The sequence below is a fragment of the Labrus bergylta genome, chromosome 1 (genome assembly GCF_963930695.1).
Source record: "Labrus bergylta chromosome 1, fLabBer1.1, whole genome shotgun sequence".
NCBI lineage: Eukaryota > Metazoa > Chordata > Actinopteri > Labriformes > Labridae > Labrus > Labrus bergylta.
In genome coordinates this window covers 28011554-28029576 of record NC_089195.1, presented here as the reverse complement: position 1 = coordinate 28029576, position 18023 = coordinate 28011554, and the positions used below count along the sequence as shown (strand labels likewise).

Genomic DNA, 18023 nt, shown 5'->3' with positions numbered 1-18023 from the left:
TAATGGGATAAGTGGCGGGTTGCAAATGTGTCAACTGGAGTGTGAACGCCATGTTAGATATGCAAATGATGAGGAGAACCTATTGGCTTGGCATGCATGGCCCATCTATTCCACAGCAGCCTGCCAAAGTGATACAAGACTCGTCAGAGACGGCCTGTGGTGGTTGCAGCGGTCTGCAGCGCACTATAAATTACAGTTCATGGGTTATTGATTCCAACCTGAGGAAATTAATTCTATATATCTTTCGCCGTGAGTTAATTGATGGCAAAAATGTCACTCTTTCTGCAGCAAAGCTCTGCTGTTGCTCCTCTGCAGAAAATAAAGTTCTGGCATGCATGAATATAATGAACCACAAGTCAATAGAAACAGGTTATTTTCATGAAATGTTTATACCATCGCAAGCCTGCAATGACACATCCAAGGACGTACAATGTCTGTCAGGTGAACTGACGACCTTGTGCTGCCACTTTTGTGTTGTGTGACGCAAACAATGAGAAATCGACAATTGTTAGAAAACTGACCCCTGTGCATGCAGAGTCAGTAACAATGCACAGATACACTGGCATTACGCGCAATTACAGATTTAAAATGAGCGTATTTCCGCCATCAGCAGCACCACGTCCCGGTTCTCATTAATGCTTTAGGCACATATTTAGACGGAGCGTTAACAGAGTGGATGTGCCGCTGATTGTTAAGTTATAGCAGCTACACCTGAGGAGCACACATTGACTTGTCGTGTGAGTCAGAGGAAGCTCATGTTGGTAAATTAGAAGTTAAAATCATGGTGCAAGTCAGGAAGATCAAACATAACATTGTTAGAAATGGTTGTAAGTCACACAATTGCAAGCTACAAGTTTATTTGTAAAGTTTAGAGAGGAAACTTGTTCTCTCTCTCGCTCTATCTCTGAAATCAGAAAATTACTGAAAGACCAACATAACCACAAGTATAATTGTTTGAATGGCATTGTAATTGTGTTAATGTGTATAAAAGACTGATGATCTGGTGTAATTTTCCTTTGTAATTTTAAAAACATTACAAGTTAACTATCCCTCTCAGACAGAAGGGGGGTCAGGGTCTCCTGAAGTCAGACGTGACGAAAAAAAAAAAGGACGCGGAAGTAGCAGACGAAGCAACAGAGTCTGCTATAGGATGCTATAAGAGAATATTTTTTTTAATGCTACGTGTAGTTTGTCGGAATCACACAATCAACTAAAGAGCCAAGAACAACATGATAGCGAACAGAATACGCAATGCAGCCATTTAATTTGCGCTCGCGTGCATACATTCTAGGCACCGTGCAGCAGTCACAGAATATAAACATAACCCCCCCCCCCCCCCCCCCCCCCCCTCCATTGGCTCGAGGTGAATTCACCTGATAATTTCCTGCTGCGTTCCCACATCAGCTCACTCTGACTTGCTGCGGAAAACTTGCTAGGGGTCTGCTTCTCCTTCAAGTATGAAAAGCCCTAATACACAAACACAAACACAAACACAAACACAAACACAAACAGGACCCTATGAACATGCATTGATGAGAGATGTCAGAGTGAGGGGGCTGCACACAGACAAGAGCCCCGGGCAGTTTTGCTTTCATTGCCTTGCTCAAAGGGCACCTCGGATTGTTTAACCAATCCACTTAAACCTGAACAAATATTGTACATTATGTCACTCTAGCTTCCTCTTAAGTTGAAAGTGTACCTACTTTGAAGTATGAACTAAAACAGTCCCTCCTAACTATATATGTTAAGAAACCTGAGTGTTCCCCATCCTTTCAGTGCTGACACAATAAAAAGGGACAGAGTCCTTCTAGAGCTATGAAAAAGTTCCTCAGGTGCAAAAACACCTTTGAAGAGGCTGGAGGTGAGAACTTTTTCTAAACCCAAATGTCAAGCATTTTTGAGTGACTTTCAGAAAGTTTCATGAAAGCAGCTGTCCACCAACTCTCCCCTTGAACTGCCTTCAGCTTCTTGCAGGACAGAAAAAGTTTTCCAAAATGAAAACTGAAACGTTCAGCTTCATATAGCCTGAGAGGCAACTTACAACTTATATCTGGTCTGACCAGATAAGAGGACTGAGTCATTACTTTTATTTTTTCTTCGACATTATACATGCAGGGCTGCCCTAGCAGCTAGAGCCTGCACCAATAAGGCAGAGTCCTTATCGCAGCAGCCCGGGTTCAATTCCAAGTCGTTCTTTGCATTAAGGGAAAAAAATAATTGGAAAATATATATTCATTTGTGATCGATGTTGACAGTAATTAGCTTATCCTGGCAAAGTGAGACATGCTAGATTATCAGGATGCCTTTCCCCAAGCAATGATGATGATGTTGTTGTTGCATGGACCTGCTGGTCAGTATCATAGAACAGATAGGTCAGCTGTTTGGCCAGTCCACACGCACAGAAACCCTCCCCTGCACTTCACCACCTCTTCATGCATCCTAATCTGTCTTTTTGTGATTTTGCACCCTCAGAGACAGAGTTTGTTTCTCCTCTTTTTACATAAACACATTTTCGAGGGCTGGTGGCAGTGTGAAGCGTGCAGAGGAAGGGAAGATATTACACTGAATGCAAAATACAGACACAAAAGGCAAATGAATGTAAAAGGAACCCAGAGCAATGACCAAATGGCACAGCGGCATGCCTCAAGCTCCTTTGAAGAAAAGTCAGGAGCCCCAAAAGGTTCAGAAAAGAGAAAAAACCTGATTTCTGTTCCTCTGCATTTTTCTTTGTCCTTCCAGTTCTCCCTCCTCCTCCCGCAACCCCCCCTCCCCTCTTTTTCTAATTTTCTTGAGGACGGAGGTGCCTGCCTGGCTGGCACATGACATTGATTTCCATCAGCGCTTGGAAATAACCTCGGAGCCGTTGTCAGGGCAACCAGCATCTACCTTTTTGCATTTTTGCATATTGCCGCTGAGATTTTCTCTCTCTTTTTTTCCCTGTCTTTCTTTTTTCATCACGTTGACCGTGGCTCACAGAGCGACGGGATGACAAATGCTCTCAGGTAGAGAGGCGATGGCAGGGGATGGAGAAGAGGGGAGGAGGGGGGGGGGGGGGAGGTGATGGAAGAGGAGGAGAGAGCAGCGGTCGGGTGGGTGGTGGTTTGAGGCGGAGGAGGAAGCAAGGGGGGGGGGGGGGTGCACGGAGAGATGGATGGCTATGCCAGGCAAGAGCAGGCAGGGCTGTAGAAACTCTGGCACATAGTATGTCTCTGTGTGTGTGTGTATGTGTGTGTGTGTGTGTGTGTGTGTGTGTGTGTGTGTGTGTGTGTGTGTGTGTGTGTGTGTGTGTGTGTGTGTGTGTGTGTGTGTGTGTGTGTGTGTGTGTGTGTGTGTGTGTGTGTGTGTGTTGTGGGGGTGGGTTATTGGTGTCTCCTAGTTTGGGGCCAGTGGAGGCAAGAGGGAATGGGGGGCAATAAAACACCAGAGCACTGACACCAATGGACTCCTGACTTCTAATTAACAGCAAAAGGACAGGCACTAAGATGGAGAGAGAGAGAGAGAGAGAGAGAGAGAGAGAGAGAGAGAGAGAGAGAGAGAGAGAGAGAGAGAGAAAGAAAGATTAAAAGATGCATTCAGAGAGAGATAAAAAAAAAGAGATCAAAAGAGGAAAAGGAGGGGGTAACCCAAACCGAATGACATTTAGTGGGTCAGCAACACAGCAAGATGCTCCCTACTTTAGTAGTATCATAAACACACACTTCTGTTTGTGCTGCAGGGCAATGCCAGCGCTGACACTCACAATGTTAGCCTGCAGAGCGGACATTCAGCCCCTTCAATGACAGCGACAGCACACGTGTGTCTATGTGCAGTTGTATCAGTGTGTGTTTGTGTGAGTTAAGTGTCGCGACTTGTTTTTCTAGTTTTGGTCGTTTACAGTTCAGTGGCGTATAGGGAGGGAGGCATCCTTGTTGTTGTTGTGTGGGTCTCTGCAAATTTGTATGTGCACAGGAGCACGGGGTGTGTGAAGGGGAGCGTGGGGGTGGCTAGCAAATCAGCGGAGTGTGTCATGAGAAGTGTTGATGCACACAGAGAGAGAGGGTACCTATGATATTCCCTCACCGACGTTTGCCTCGTGATTTCTCTTCCACTGCCCTGTATCAACACCCCAGTCAAAGTGCAGCCAGGGAGAAAATTAATTTCTTATTACCTGATTATATTATTAGGTTTCGCTTGGAGTGTCAGTTAAATATTCCACATCAGCATTTCATCAAGCAGGGTAAAGCTTGGTATAGAGGAGTTGTATTATAAGGCAGGGCTATAGGTTGAGCTGGGCAGGGCAGCAGCGTTGGGCCTGAATTGGGGGGCCATACTCGTCAGAGACCTGCCTTCCCATCCCCTGGAATAAAGACTGGCGCTCACAATATGCTGGCAGAAAGCAATTTGCTCGAGTGCTAGTGCCTCTCCTGCATCCACTGGACACACACACATCCTTGCAGGCACTCACACACACACCAAAGCAATGCAATGCCCTGCCTCTGGATTCACAAGAGGTTCAGGAGTTTCACTTGGGTAACTCACCTACATACACATTTTCTCACCCCTCTGTCAACAAACAAAATAGGGCTTTATTTTTTCTTCAAAATAAGCTCAAGCCGAATGCAGTCATCCTACCACCCATCAGATTTGCCTTATATTCCCTCTCTGCTCCACTACACAGAGGATGTAACCGATGCCTGAGCACACCCTGCAAAACCAACTCTCCACATCTCACCAACACACAAACGGAGGTCGGAATTAAGAGGCCATCAGATGTAGAAAATGAAAAACTGTATTCTGAGCATTGCAGGGGCAGCATCCGAGAAAAGAGAACGAAATATAGACATTCCTGGTGTATATCAATCTCATCTTCATCTTATATATCCTGAGCTCTCAGAATGTCCTGGTAAGTCTTCGAGGTGCTATGGTAAACCAAATTGATCATTACAAAATTCATGAGGTCCAGGAATCCTAGCTCGGGTCTCTTTTCTCCTAGAGGGCAATGTTATTTATTTTTTTCTCTATTCCTGGCAACAAATATATACACACTCAGTGGCTAAGACCCGAGAAAAGGGCACATTTGCATACCTTCCATAAGGAAGTAAATCTGATCATATAAATGTAAATAAGGTGAGCTTAACTTATATTTTCCTTGAGAAAACAGTGAATTGATAACATGAGTGAGCAGCGGGGCGGAGGAGGAGAGGCGGATGGAGTGGAGAGGGCTCAGAGGGGCTTGTGGATCAGTATATGCATTAGTGTCAGGGACTGACGCTGAGAAATTAGCTTTTTTGCACATTCTGGTGCAGGCTTGAAATGTCATTACTGTGGACAAACAGCAGGAGGCAGTGGTGCAGCATCAGCAGCACAGATGCAAATTACATGCTTCTTCTCTACACTGCCTGATCCTTTGTACAGCCTGTCTAAATTTCATTTAGCAGTCTTTAATCTTACAAGTTTTCTGTATGTCTTCATTTCTTTAGTGCAATTCTTAAAACACCGTCCCAAATGTTGAGTGCAATCACTTCATCAGATCATATCGTGTCAGCTGACTGAATAGACACATGATATGCACACATGTGCCTCAGCAGTCTCACTTCGAGTTTGTCCCCAATTTATTTATTTATTTTGACAACAAATTTTAAAGTTGAGTCAGTTAAATAAAAACAACAACAATGAATTTAGATGATTGTGCAAAAGCAACAGACAAAGAGAGGTTCAAGCATTGGTATCAAACTGGTGTCACTTCCTACTACAAAAACATCTCCGAAATCTATGGTTTAGAAATGTTTTGTTTTGTTTTAGGCACTTGCACGTCAGGGCTTATTTCAACAATGAGATCAATCTGACTCCAGCTTTTCTGAAATCTTTGTTGATATGTATTAAGGACACCAGAAAACACATTCAACAAACAAGGTCAGAGCAAAATGGGAGAAATAATCTGGATTTGTCATCTCAGTGGAGGACTGGCTTAATATGTGATCTGTATCGTTCACCTCCACCAGTCCAAGTCTTTGGAGGGAATTCTATAAGAGGATTTTATAACCCCTAGAGTAAAATGTGTACAGACAGCTGAGGTTGGAGGAAATGTGGAGAAAAACTGACAGACTATTTTCAAATATTCTTGAACTGCCCTTTAATGGCAGCATACTGGCAGGAGGTAAGACAGGAAATACAAAACATTTTTGGTGTTTGGACAGACTGTTCTTCCTCAGCTATTTATCAGGGCATCATTGCAGCTCATATCACAGTGTATATTGAATATGTAGTACAGATAATATTAGCAGCAGCCAGCAGAAAAAAACAGTCACATGAATCTGGTTACAATCGCCAACCAAGACTGACTGGATAGATGTTCTGAGTGATACTGAAGGTATAGAGAGAATTAATGTCTCACTAAATCTGAAGGCAGGGACATTTTTGTAATATTAGTGTCTGTTACCTGGACAGGTGATCATTTATAGCCACTAGCTTTATGAATTGGCATGTTTTTCAATCAGTATAGATATCTAGGATACATGACCAACCGGTTGTTCTATTTTTGGTGTGTTGTTTTTATGTTTGTTTACAAAAATAAAGAATGTAAAAAAGCAACCAAAAGATGTGACTGATGTACTATTTTTCCCAGAAACTCCCGACATAAACATGAAGCTAGGTTTGCACATGTTTGCAGGAACAGGAATACTCCAGAAGTAAATGAATAAATGCCCTTACAGAAGCGTTGGACTGCTTTACTCTAGCTAATATACTGTATTTGTCTGCAAGGCACACAGACTTCCACACTGAATGTAATTGTGACAGAGAAAGTTCATGGCTCAGAAGATACAAGACAAGCATTCTATTAGCCTTCTCCGGGACACGCTGCTTCACCTACAGAGAAAATGAAAGGACAAATCTCTCAGGCTGAATGCGCACTGCAGGCTGAAATCAGATTATTTTCACCACCTATTGTGACTCCCAATTTCATTTTTTTTAATTTCTGTCCAAACAACCAATCTGATTTGTTTCATCTCGTATTGACATTTAATAGATCGGATATGTGCCCTGAATTGTAAAAGAAACAGAGGAGAAAATCAGGGTAGAGGGTTTCCTTTAATTCTTTCTAAGAGCAGTACAACCCACCAAGGAACAAAATGCAATTCACATTATCATGACCTCGAAGGGGGTTTCATCACAGTGTGGCTGTGAGGATGCCAACTCGGTCAATGGTGCATGAAACTGCCTCCTTTTATTGGCATGGCATTCAATCAGTTCCTCTTGGGTATATGTCCTTGGCTTTGCAGCGGGGGCCACCCATTACAGCACTCCCTGCACCTGCCCACATCTTACTACCCCAATTCCTTTTAATGGCATTCCCCCCTCACTCCCAGCCCTGCATAAATACAATCAGGCCTGTCAAGAAAGGCAGCACCACTGGCTCTGTTCCTCTATTGTTTCTGATTGATTATGCAGAGCAACCATCGCTCCATCCTCCCAACCCTCCCCATGTCTTTGAATTTCACTGGAGCTGGCTTGAAGCCAGGAGATCCTCCCCCATCCTTCCTATTCCCACCCTCTGACCTCATAGTGTGCCCACCCACCAATACATCACCCTAATCCACCTCTGGTGGGCTGACTGTCGCCCTCAAACAGGAAAGGAAAAGGAAGACACGGTGGGAGGAAGATAGTCTTCTTGCCAGTCCTAAATTAATTCAAAAATAGCATAACCCATTCATCAATTCATTCATGCAGTACACAGCCAGCCAAAAACACTGAAACACCGAATCAAAGCTGGCCTGGGCCAAAACTTTATATATCAAAATTTGAGAAGTGAGGTTTCAGTTTTTTTGACCCAGCCCACAAGGGAACCATCCATCGAGTAAGAGATGGTCACATGAGGAAAAGTTTCTCATTTTATTTCTCAGCTGTGTTTCCTCAGCAGCCTGGTAGAGTGGAAGGTAGCAATCCAACAGTGTTGGCATGCCAAAGCACCTCAAAGGCTCATGGGGGATTATATTTCATTGTCAATTGCTCCCGTTATCATGCAATGCACATTCAGGAGCTCTGCATCAGTGTGAGCTTTAACTGATGTGCCAGTCAGTCAGCCCCATTAAACCCAAAGCAGTCCCTAGGCAGCTCTTTTGTCTTCACTATTTGTTCCCCCCAGCAGCACTAAACAGCAGCTCCCACAACATTCACTCCAGCTAAACAACCTCCGCCTCCCCAGAGAGGTATGACTTCTCCTATCCCACCTCCACTGTTGACTTCAATGAAATATGCAGCTGTCTTTTAATCAAAACAAGGCCAATTTGCATACTGACAGGAAGGGGGCGGTGGACCCTCCTTTCCCTCGCCCGGACCGCACGATAGATGGCTGCGATCCATGCAGACGAGAGCCCTGATCTCTTAGCAGCAGGAAGGAGATGGAGAGGAGGTAGAAGGAGGAGAAACAGGGGAAGCGGGAGGTGTGGATGTGGGCAAGGGGAGGAGATGGTGGAGTGGGAGGGGCGGGAACATCGCTACAAACAAGCAAAATCCAAATCGAGTAAACTAACAGATGGATGTGGTTACATTAGCATACATCAACAACAAACAGGGGCACCTTACTTCGTGTAGGGGAGAGCGAGTGGGCAGGGCTCAAGGGTAAATCGGGCAGAGGATCAGAGAATCAAGTGGTCTACGTTTGTTTGAGTTTACACATGTGCAAATAAGTACGAGCTTTAACAGGCACTGATTATACAAACGTGAAACAGGATGACAAAAAAAATACAACCGCCAGCATGCACAGCTTAAATAAATGCAAAGCCATTAACGAAGGGCAATTAATTACCAACAATTACCTTGCGTCGATTACTGTGAAGGCGATGTGCGGCGAGGAAAGGGGCGGTGTGTGAGCTGGGCAATGTGCAGCGATCTTTTGTTTTCGCAGCTAAGGACTGACTGAGGAACATGCAGATTTAACACAGTTCTGTGCTGTTCTGTGCGAGTCCAAGACGCTCTAAAGGAGACAGAGACTGTGTGTGTGTGTGTGTGTGTGTGTGTCCGTGTGAGTGTGAGTGTGTTTGCGACTGAAAGAAGTAAGACAACTGGCCACTGGGTGCCACACCAGCACAGACAGGCGTTGGCTCGCTACACGAGAGGCTTACCAGGCAGATGGTGAACTGGCAGACTGGAAGTGTATCTGGTTGGCTTGCTGGCTGTCTGGATGGCCTGGTGGCTCATTGGCTGTCTGGGTGGAAGAACTCTGCCTGGTAACGATGACGGAGCTGGTAAAGGAACAAGGAAAGCTGTGATTTTTAACAAAGGTGGTGTTTTTGTCTTCTTTCTTTAAATAAGACACACATCTTTCCTTTGTCAATGAGGTGTACATGTAAGCACAAATGCATAGTATCAATGGTATAGTAGTGAGATTGATATAAAAAACAATTACCAGTGGTTATAAGACACTGTTAGATTACAATGCTGGAGAAGGCAGGGTGGAAGTGCTGGCATTATTCCGATAATGAAACTCTTAATTCCTGCCAAAAGACATTGGTAATGTGCAGCCGTGTAGCAATATGTTGGTGGGTGAAGTGCAGTGATATATTAGGCAATATGAGCCAGCTGAGACACATAATGTACCTGCTGGTAGTTTTGGCATTCATTTCTACTATTCAAAAGCAGCATTGTGGTAGAGGGAGGAGGAAAGGCCAACCTTTTCTTTCTGAGAATGAATCACAACAGGTTTTTTCTTTTTTTTTTCCAAAAACCACTGGGAGAGCTTAAAACTCTGTGATTTATCATCGAGTACTATTGGAAAAAGAAAACACACTCATACCTTGCAAATCTCAAACGGTCCCATCATTTCTGTCAATTCAGCGGACACACAAGCCACCTTTAGACGAGTCCCTCACTGCCCGCAAAGCGATGAAACAGTTTTCTTCGTGTTTTATGTTTCAACAGGGCGTCAAATCTACCTTGCTTGAGCTGTTACAATTTAAAAATCCTGCCATGTGGCTGGGTGTTGTTGAATGGCTAATTAATTAAGACCTCCCATTGTTTCACAGTGTGCTACCACATGTTGCATGTCTTATAAGGCTGGCAAATACGGCAAAACATGTTCAAAGCTCCCCGGGGGGAAGTTTCTTCTCCTCTTGAGGCTTCTGTCCACATATTTTTTAATGACGGCTTTGATAAGTGCAGCTGGTACTGATAAGTCCAAACTTCACTGTTTTTAAAGCGCTGACAAGGCCAATGCAAGCTGTCAGAGTAAGCCACCACTTTAATTATAGATCTTCAGGTGATTCTGAGCTACCACACAAAGCAGCCTGTGATAAGTCACAGTTCCCAGGATGGATGGATAGACGGATGGATGGATAGATGGATGGCTCACTGGCTAAAACCCTCGAGGTGTTTTGTAATTTAACAAACCTCGGTTATTATTTGATAACACTCCTGAAAATTAAGATATTTTAAAAAGTAACTTTTACTCACACAGAGCCCATTTTGGACATTAAATAGAAAATCTTGAACAGAAAAGACAGCAGCTGTTCTGTCCTTTGGATTGGCATTTCTTTCAGTCATCACTTCAACCACATCCCACTGAGGAGACGCTCAAAAATAACTCCTTGGATATCATGTAAATGTCAGTATCTTATTTAAATGAGAGGAGATTTTTTTTTTTTTAATATGTTGTGTCGATTATTAATCAGCCAATTGCTGAGTTATCCTAGGAGCTGGACATAATGAACCTAGCTAATTATAACAAAATAAAATAGTAAAATAAAAAAAAACTGACATTAGAGAGCTACATTAGGGAGCCTCTCAGCAATGACGTGTCCAAAAACTCAGAAAACTGTAGTGCAATGTCTCTGTGCATTTTTTGCAACACACCTTTTTTGCCAATTAAAGACGGTCGTGCAGGAATTGACAAAAATAGCCTACGAAATTACACATTATTTCTAGTCAATTGTTTGTCTAATGTCATTGTAGCGAGGCTATTTTACTTCACAGGGGTGCTAAATGACAAGAAAAGCAAATATGAAAGGAAGAATGAAATGACTGACTTACAAGAAGGGACTGCCCTCAGTGTATCCGACACTCACTGTCAGTAAACACACACCGGTGTTACGGTTTAACGAGAGACCGTGTGAAACTGAGCACTCCTGACGTCATAGTAACAACAAGTTTCCCCAGAGCTCTGAAGTGAGCTCGCCGCTTATGCTTCTTTTGTTTTGTTTATGAACATACTAGTTAGATGTGGCCAGAGGCAAGAGGCATGTGTTTGTCACTCCACCTGTGCGTCATTTCCCAATAAAAGCTGGATAAAAAACCGCTAAAGGATGCTGTTACTATGAGAGGAACTTTTCAAAATAACAGCAGACTATGGTACTTGAAACCGCATGAGTTTCCTCTTTAGTGCCTGTCAAATTTTTCATAGGCTCGGCCTGTATCAAACATGATCTCGTGTCTTGATCAAATGTTTTCCATTTGTGTCCATCTGAGTAGGCTGCTTCTCTATGCATATTTTGGAAATCATATTTCCCTGCGGTTCCTTCAGGTTTTCCACAAACATGCCATCTCCATTAGAAGCTCTGAAATCTACTTTTGGCTTAGACCAATTCTCTCTGTGCTATAAGGTAGGCTAATTCATCTGGTTTCTTAACAAATATGTCCTGGTGGCATAGCACACACTGCAAAATGCAATGGAGTTCGCACACACAGTAATTTCCATTTGAATAAATTGGAATATGTTACTGAAGGAGATTAAACCTTACCCAAAATGACAATTCCTATGAACCAAGAGTAGAAGTAGCCTACCTGTGCCAGCTACCTGCTGTTGTCATCATTACTCACCTTCATGATTCAGGATGGCTGCCTGACAAGCTGTTTCGATAGAAGTGTCAAGCAGCTGAATGCTCAATAGATACTGATTTTAACTGAACCTCCATTGTCTCTCACTTTTACATTTGTCATTTGTCACCCTGGGATGCCATCCTCAGCTCAAAAGGAGCCTCAAATCAATGAATGCGCCGACATAGAGACGGCAGGAAAAGCCACAGCAAGAGTTCCCAAGTGTGAAAGGGTGACAATGACCTCCGAGGAACAACACTGCCAACACATTACTAACAGCGGGGAAGTTGAGAAAGAGTGTGACAGGAGGTGTAAATGAGATGCTCTGTTAAAGCAGTACAGTGTGAGCATGTTGTGATGCCACTGCAGAGCTGAAATATCACATTTTCTCTAAGCTGGGTTGGTACTGTAAATGTGTTGTGGTGCATCTTTTTTATCTATACGGATGCAAATTATAACGAACTAAGCTCAAAAATAATGATGTGCCTCATAACAAAGAATTACAACCTCTCACACACAGCTGAGCGTAATGTTGACAGAGTAATATAAATGCAATGCAATTTGCTGGCGCCTTAAGCAACCAGAATATTTTCATCCAGCCTTTTCTCAATCAAATAAAAAATAATTGAGTGTATTTCATGGTTTGGTGTGTAACTGGCTTTGTAATATTACACACAGCAGAAAAGACAATTTGCTTTTCTTTTGGATACAACTTTCAAGTTTTTCCTCAGCCAGTTATTGAGGAATTGATATTGCAATTTGGTTGTATGTAAGTAAAGAAGCAAAGTGCAAAGGCCCGTGATATTAGAATGACAGCGAGCTCTAAGATCTGTCATCTTCTGAGCTGTTCAAAATTGACTGGAGTACTTGCAATGTGTTTATGATGGCTTACTCCTTAATAAGAGGCGTGATACCTCTGTGAACATTATCATCTGTGTAGGTTCTCATTATTAGTTTAAATGTTCAATTAATTAAATACTGGCTCCATCAGACAGATCCAAAATTAAAAACTAACAATGATCCTACCAATTACATATTGACATGTCATCGGTTTTAACCTTGAGAATGATAGACACAGAGAAGCATCCGCTCATAGTTTGCTCTTCTCGTGTAAATTAAATGTCTACATTTTGAGAATCAAGACAATTCACTTTAAACAATAAAAATATCAATCTTTATTCTTGAAGATGGCATATCAAAGATAGAACCTTAGTCTATAATACCATAACAGATTACACAAGAACTATACAACAGTGAACAAAGAGTAACACACATTTCTTGTTTCCCATCTTTCTCTTGATAAAGACAGCTGAACGCTCGTTTTATTGGAAGTTTTATCTCTACTGTAAATGTGTATGTTACATCGTTTGGACTTCAGGGGGCAGCATTACGCTATTTTGTTCGAAAACAATGAGAATATTTTGAATTTGGAATAAGCCTTTACAAAATATTTTCGAAGACTTCCATGAATTCACATTTTTTTGAAGAGCAAACTGCTGCATCGTGTTGGTTATTTTAAGTTTTTGGGTATGATCGTCGTCCTCTCTCTGCAGTCAAACATCCTCCGCTGACAAAATGTTTTAAGTTTGCAACGAATAGGGAGAATTTCTAACCATTATCTATTGGCAGGATTGGTTGAAACTACCATTTATCAATTTAAAAAAAATGCAGACCACCCTCACACTATAGCAGGCAAACACCTGGTGCTAGTTATAGTGCAGCCTATGGCAAACAGAAACAAATATACTGTATTAATGCTGGTAACAGAAAGTCAAACACTGCCTAAAGCTAAAGATCATCACTGTTAGCGACCTGTGACAAACCTCTGGAATGAAAGCTGAATTAAACGGATTACACTTAAACACATAAATACCTGTTCATTAATCGACTCTATATACTGTATGTGCTTCTCTTTAGAACAGAAAAAAAAAAGAATTTTATTTGGTTTACAGTCAAAAAAAAAAAAAAAGGACAATAAGCTGCAACAGTTGCACAGATTCCTCCCCAACCCTCATCTCATACAATAATATTAAAACATGAACAACAGCATTTAAAATACAATAATAAATGAGCAATGTAAAATGCAAGGTATGACTGTATTACACAACGTTGGCATTCGATCGGAAGAGGCGGGATGTTTTGGCAACAAGGAGTTTTAAAAACATTGTAACACAATGGAAAAATGACAAGAGGACTCATTTCTCTAAAAACTGCTCCACATTGCTACTGCTTTCTCTTTTCTTGTATTATTTTGCAGTGCGGATGTGTCTACAATACCTTTACCTCCCCTGGTATATTTGAACTAATAATCCCTATTTACCCTAGAATATCTATACAAAACTATACACCACAACACAAAGCAGACCAGGCCAGTGGCACTAACAGTTAGTCCTAGTTTAGAGCTAATCTAGTATGATCTGATATGCTGTACTTCATGTCTCCTCATCTGGGCAGCCCTGCATGCTCCAAACTGTCCGTCATCCCAACACCCTCAAAAGGTATTCTCTCCACAAAAATGCTTCTTTTTCAATTTTTTTCATCATACTAATAGATTCTGATCAAAACAAACATACATTTCTTCACTGATCCCCCCCTCTCCCCCCTCCTCACATCATACTAGCAGGGCTGCTGCACTCCCCTGCATACCTGACAGCCAGTGAATGCTCTAAAAATAAAACCAGCGGCCGCAGCTCGGATATGAGACACGTATGCATTGACTTTGTTTATCTATGACCTGACATCTTTCCTGGTTTATTGTAAACAATGCTGGATGAAGATTGCATTAAGCAGTCGGGCAGATGGGGAAGAAAACCAGTTGATTTCTGTACAATATTTGGATCTGCAAGGAAGACTTGAATACCACAGAAAGAGCATGTTGAGATATGTTGTATTGTGTTTCATCTTAATCAATTAAAAGCTGTGTTTAGGTAGTTTGTTTTGTTTTGTTTCAAGAAAGTCCTTCTTGTTAACAAAAACAAAAAAGGGGCTTCAAAGCCTGACTGTTATGTACTTGACGTTTATGTATACAGATTGCATGTGTGAGTCAATGTTTTGTGCCTGGCTGTGTTCTGATGTCATTAATTGGCTCTACATCTCGTGGGTGAGGGCTTCATGCTGTGCAGCCACTCCGTTGGCCTGCACAATGCGAGGCTGCTGCTGCTGCTGCTCCTCGGGCTGACCATTGGCCTGAGGCTGAACAGCGGGGCGCTCGGATGGGTGCGAGCTGAAGTGGGCGTTGGATTCATTTAAGCGGCGGACACGATACGTCTCGTAGTGGATGCTGCCAGTGATGTCCTTGATGTTCTGCATGTGTGTCCTGAAAATCAAAAGACCCTATTACAGCCAATGGAAGTATTGCACGGAGCATCACAGCTAATGAAAAGTCTGTGTTCCTGATTTATGTTGTATGTGTTAGCCCAGTGCTTCTTAAAGTTGTGCTTTGGAAGGAATAAAGAGTGCTTCTTGATTGGTTAACGTCACTTTATATTTTATGCCCAATGTACCAAGAGCTAATTTAAATCCACGCGTGATGTTGTGATTTATGCGTGTCCATGAAAGACAAACATTTTACCATTTAGCAAACTACATTTGTGTTTACTTCCATTTCAGTTCAGAATTACATGAATCAAATGATGTCAAATATTAATGTTGTTCTATATTTATCAATAATGGAGTGCGCCTGCGAGCTTGAGGAGGCAGGCAGCTTAAGGTGCTCTAGTTTTAAAATTGACATTTCTCCACAATCACCTGACAAACGCATCCTGTAACTGTCACTGTCTTCTTAAGCTATTGCATTCCCCGTCTCTCCCTTTGCTACGCGCTCTTACTTTCAACCTCGCCACCTCCCCAGCATGCACCTGTCGGCTCTGACTAGAGGGTTTAAGATATGAACTCATCACTCCTGAAATGTCTGCATGTTAAACAATCCGCGAGGAGAGAGACGCCAAATTCACTCCACTTTCTCTGCTGCTACTAACATGTCAAACAATTACAAACGTGAAGTAGCTTTTTGTTTGCACTCGTTGTTTAACACTGTTTTTCAATTATCCATGGCCATTTTTAAACTAATATATATAAAGAGGGAAAGGGGATGCCATGACAATATCGACATCTCTATTTAACTTTCAAGTCATGAATCCTGTACGAGCAAAACAACGTAAGTGCTTCTATTCAGTGGAGAAGCTTTGCAGACACGCAGGTGGTAACAGTCTGGAGAAGCCCTGGACCTTTCTCAAACAATGTCATTAGTATTGATTTCAGTCTGTAAGTGAAGCTTCATAGTCTCAGTGCTGTTTGCAATTTATTTCAACACCTCCGCGGAATAAAGTGAGTGCTTTATAATGTAGCAGGGGGCTCGGCCCATGTTTGGTCTCTTCCTTCCAGTCTGCATTAAAACGACTAAAATTAACTCTTGAGGATGATGAAAAACCCACCTGATGAGGAGGTCCCGCAGGTAAGCAAACTCACAGTGCGCAATGTTTTCAACTGTAAATGGGAGAGAGAGAGAGAAAACAGATGAGTTACATCCTAAAAAAATAATCCTTACTGTTGAGTTTTAATGCAGCAGTTAAGATGAATTTGATGCTCAGAGACAGAGAGATTACAAAGAAATGAAATAGTTTGAATTAACGGGCTAACAAAGTAGGATCCTTTCACATCACCTCAGTTCACCTGCTATTCATTTAAATTACACAAGAGGGCAGTGTTGCTCATGAGCCAACCAGAGGGCATCCTCTAACATGACATCTCAAGCAATTTTCTTAAGCCGAGATAACGTACTCCTCCACTTTCCTGTGATTTAATACATCTCTGCTCTCCTCTTTATTGGAGAACCCTAAGTGAGACGTTTTAACAAACTCCCAGTGACTGGTGCCTCCAGTAGAGCTAACACTTGTTTAAATTATAGATTATGTCAAGAATATGAATGAAGAAAAAAAAAAAGAAAAGCAAAGAGGGTGCTATTTATGTAAAGCTTTGAAATCCAGGGGCAGGAAATTAAATTCTCTTTGAAAGAAGGAGGGAGGAATAAGAGCTGGGTGCACTGATTAGTGATGAAGAGGGAGCACGCAACTTGGAACTAGCTGCACTGCTGCTATCTTAACTCGGGGCTGGAGGGGAAATATGGAGAAGTCTTTACATTCACATTTACATTTAATTAAATATCAACCAAGAAAACCCCCCCAAAAAAATCACTCGTTCTTCTCAGATTTGACTTTCTAGTTTCTCCTCAGTTAATTATTAATAAGGAAGTGTTCAGGATCAGTCAAGTCCAGCAGCTTCATCCCTCACAGTCCTTGCTCCCTTCTCTCCAAACATTTGCTTTCACAAAAAAAATGAGCCACTGTTCAGCCAGACGACACAGCAATTATACTCCTCCTCTCTCACCCTGCTCATCTGTACAGCTCATTTCATAATGCTCACTGAGAGGAGTCACCTTTCAACTCTCAACACTAAAAAGGGTTCATGTTGCTTCCTCAGGAATGTCATCTATTCAAGGTGTACAACTTCTCTGTTTCAGATGGAAAAAAAAAATGCATCTATGGAAATCTAGCAGGACCAATTAAATCCTTTATCAAACATTTTAATGGTTTTATTGTGATTCAAATATATATTAATATAATATTTAACACGGGGAAAAACATCCCAGAAATTACTGATTACTTAATCGAATGGGAGTTTTAATGATTTCTAAGCAGTGATGAAAGAATTACTCAAAATTACAGCAAAAGTAAAAACTTGAACATTTTAAAATGCTCAAATTCCATTTAAAATTATGTAACTAAACAGTTTTACTCAGCAAAAGTGTTTAAATTATCATCAGAATGTACTCAAAAATAAAGCTAAGGTAGTTGCAGACACTACTAAACACCGTTGATTAATTATAGCTAATGAATTTGTAATTGTATCCTTAACATTGGTTAAGAATGATCTGGTGTTAACAGATGTACAGTGAGACTGTTCCAGATGTTACAAATCCAGAGTGAAATATAAAGCAGCGTAACGGAGCAGCTGTCTCGATTTTACAGTCTGAATCATTTACAAGATATTAAAATGTTCATTTTTATTCTGTGATTTATATTTTTACATTGCATTTATAGTGCAGACAATAAACTAGAGCATGAGGTGCATGCTGGGAAGGAGACAGTGATTGTTTAACAGCGATTGTCTCTTTGTTGGGGGCTTCATGAGCAGCTTTATTGTCCTCCCATCATACTTTTACTCCTCCCTGGACAGAC

General features: G+C 41.8%; 1 protein-coding gene across 6 annotated transcripts in view; it reads right to left on the bottom strand.

Moving 5' to 3' along the window:
* Positions 1 to 12938: 12938 nt before the first annotated feature.
* Positions 12939 to 18023, bottom strand: part of septin9b (septin 9b) — a 75444-nt gene continuing 70359 nt past the window's right edge. For all 6 annotated transcript variants that reach the window (XM_065958184.1, XM_020647314.3, XM_020647315.3 and 3 more), the window contains 2 exons: positions 16221 to 16272; positions 12939 to 15103 (listed from right to left, as the gene is read on the bottom strand). In XM_065958184.1, the coding sequence (XP_065814256.1) occupies positions 14875 to 15103; positions 16221 to 16272 (281 nt within the window). In that variant the 3' untranslated portion in view covers positions 12939 to 14874. The remainder of the gene's footprint in view (positions 15104 to 16220; positions 16273 to 18023) is intronic.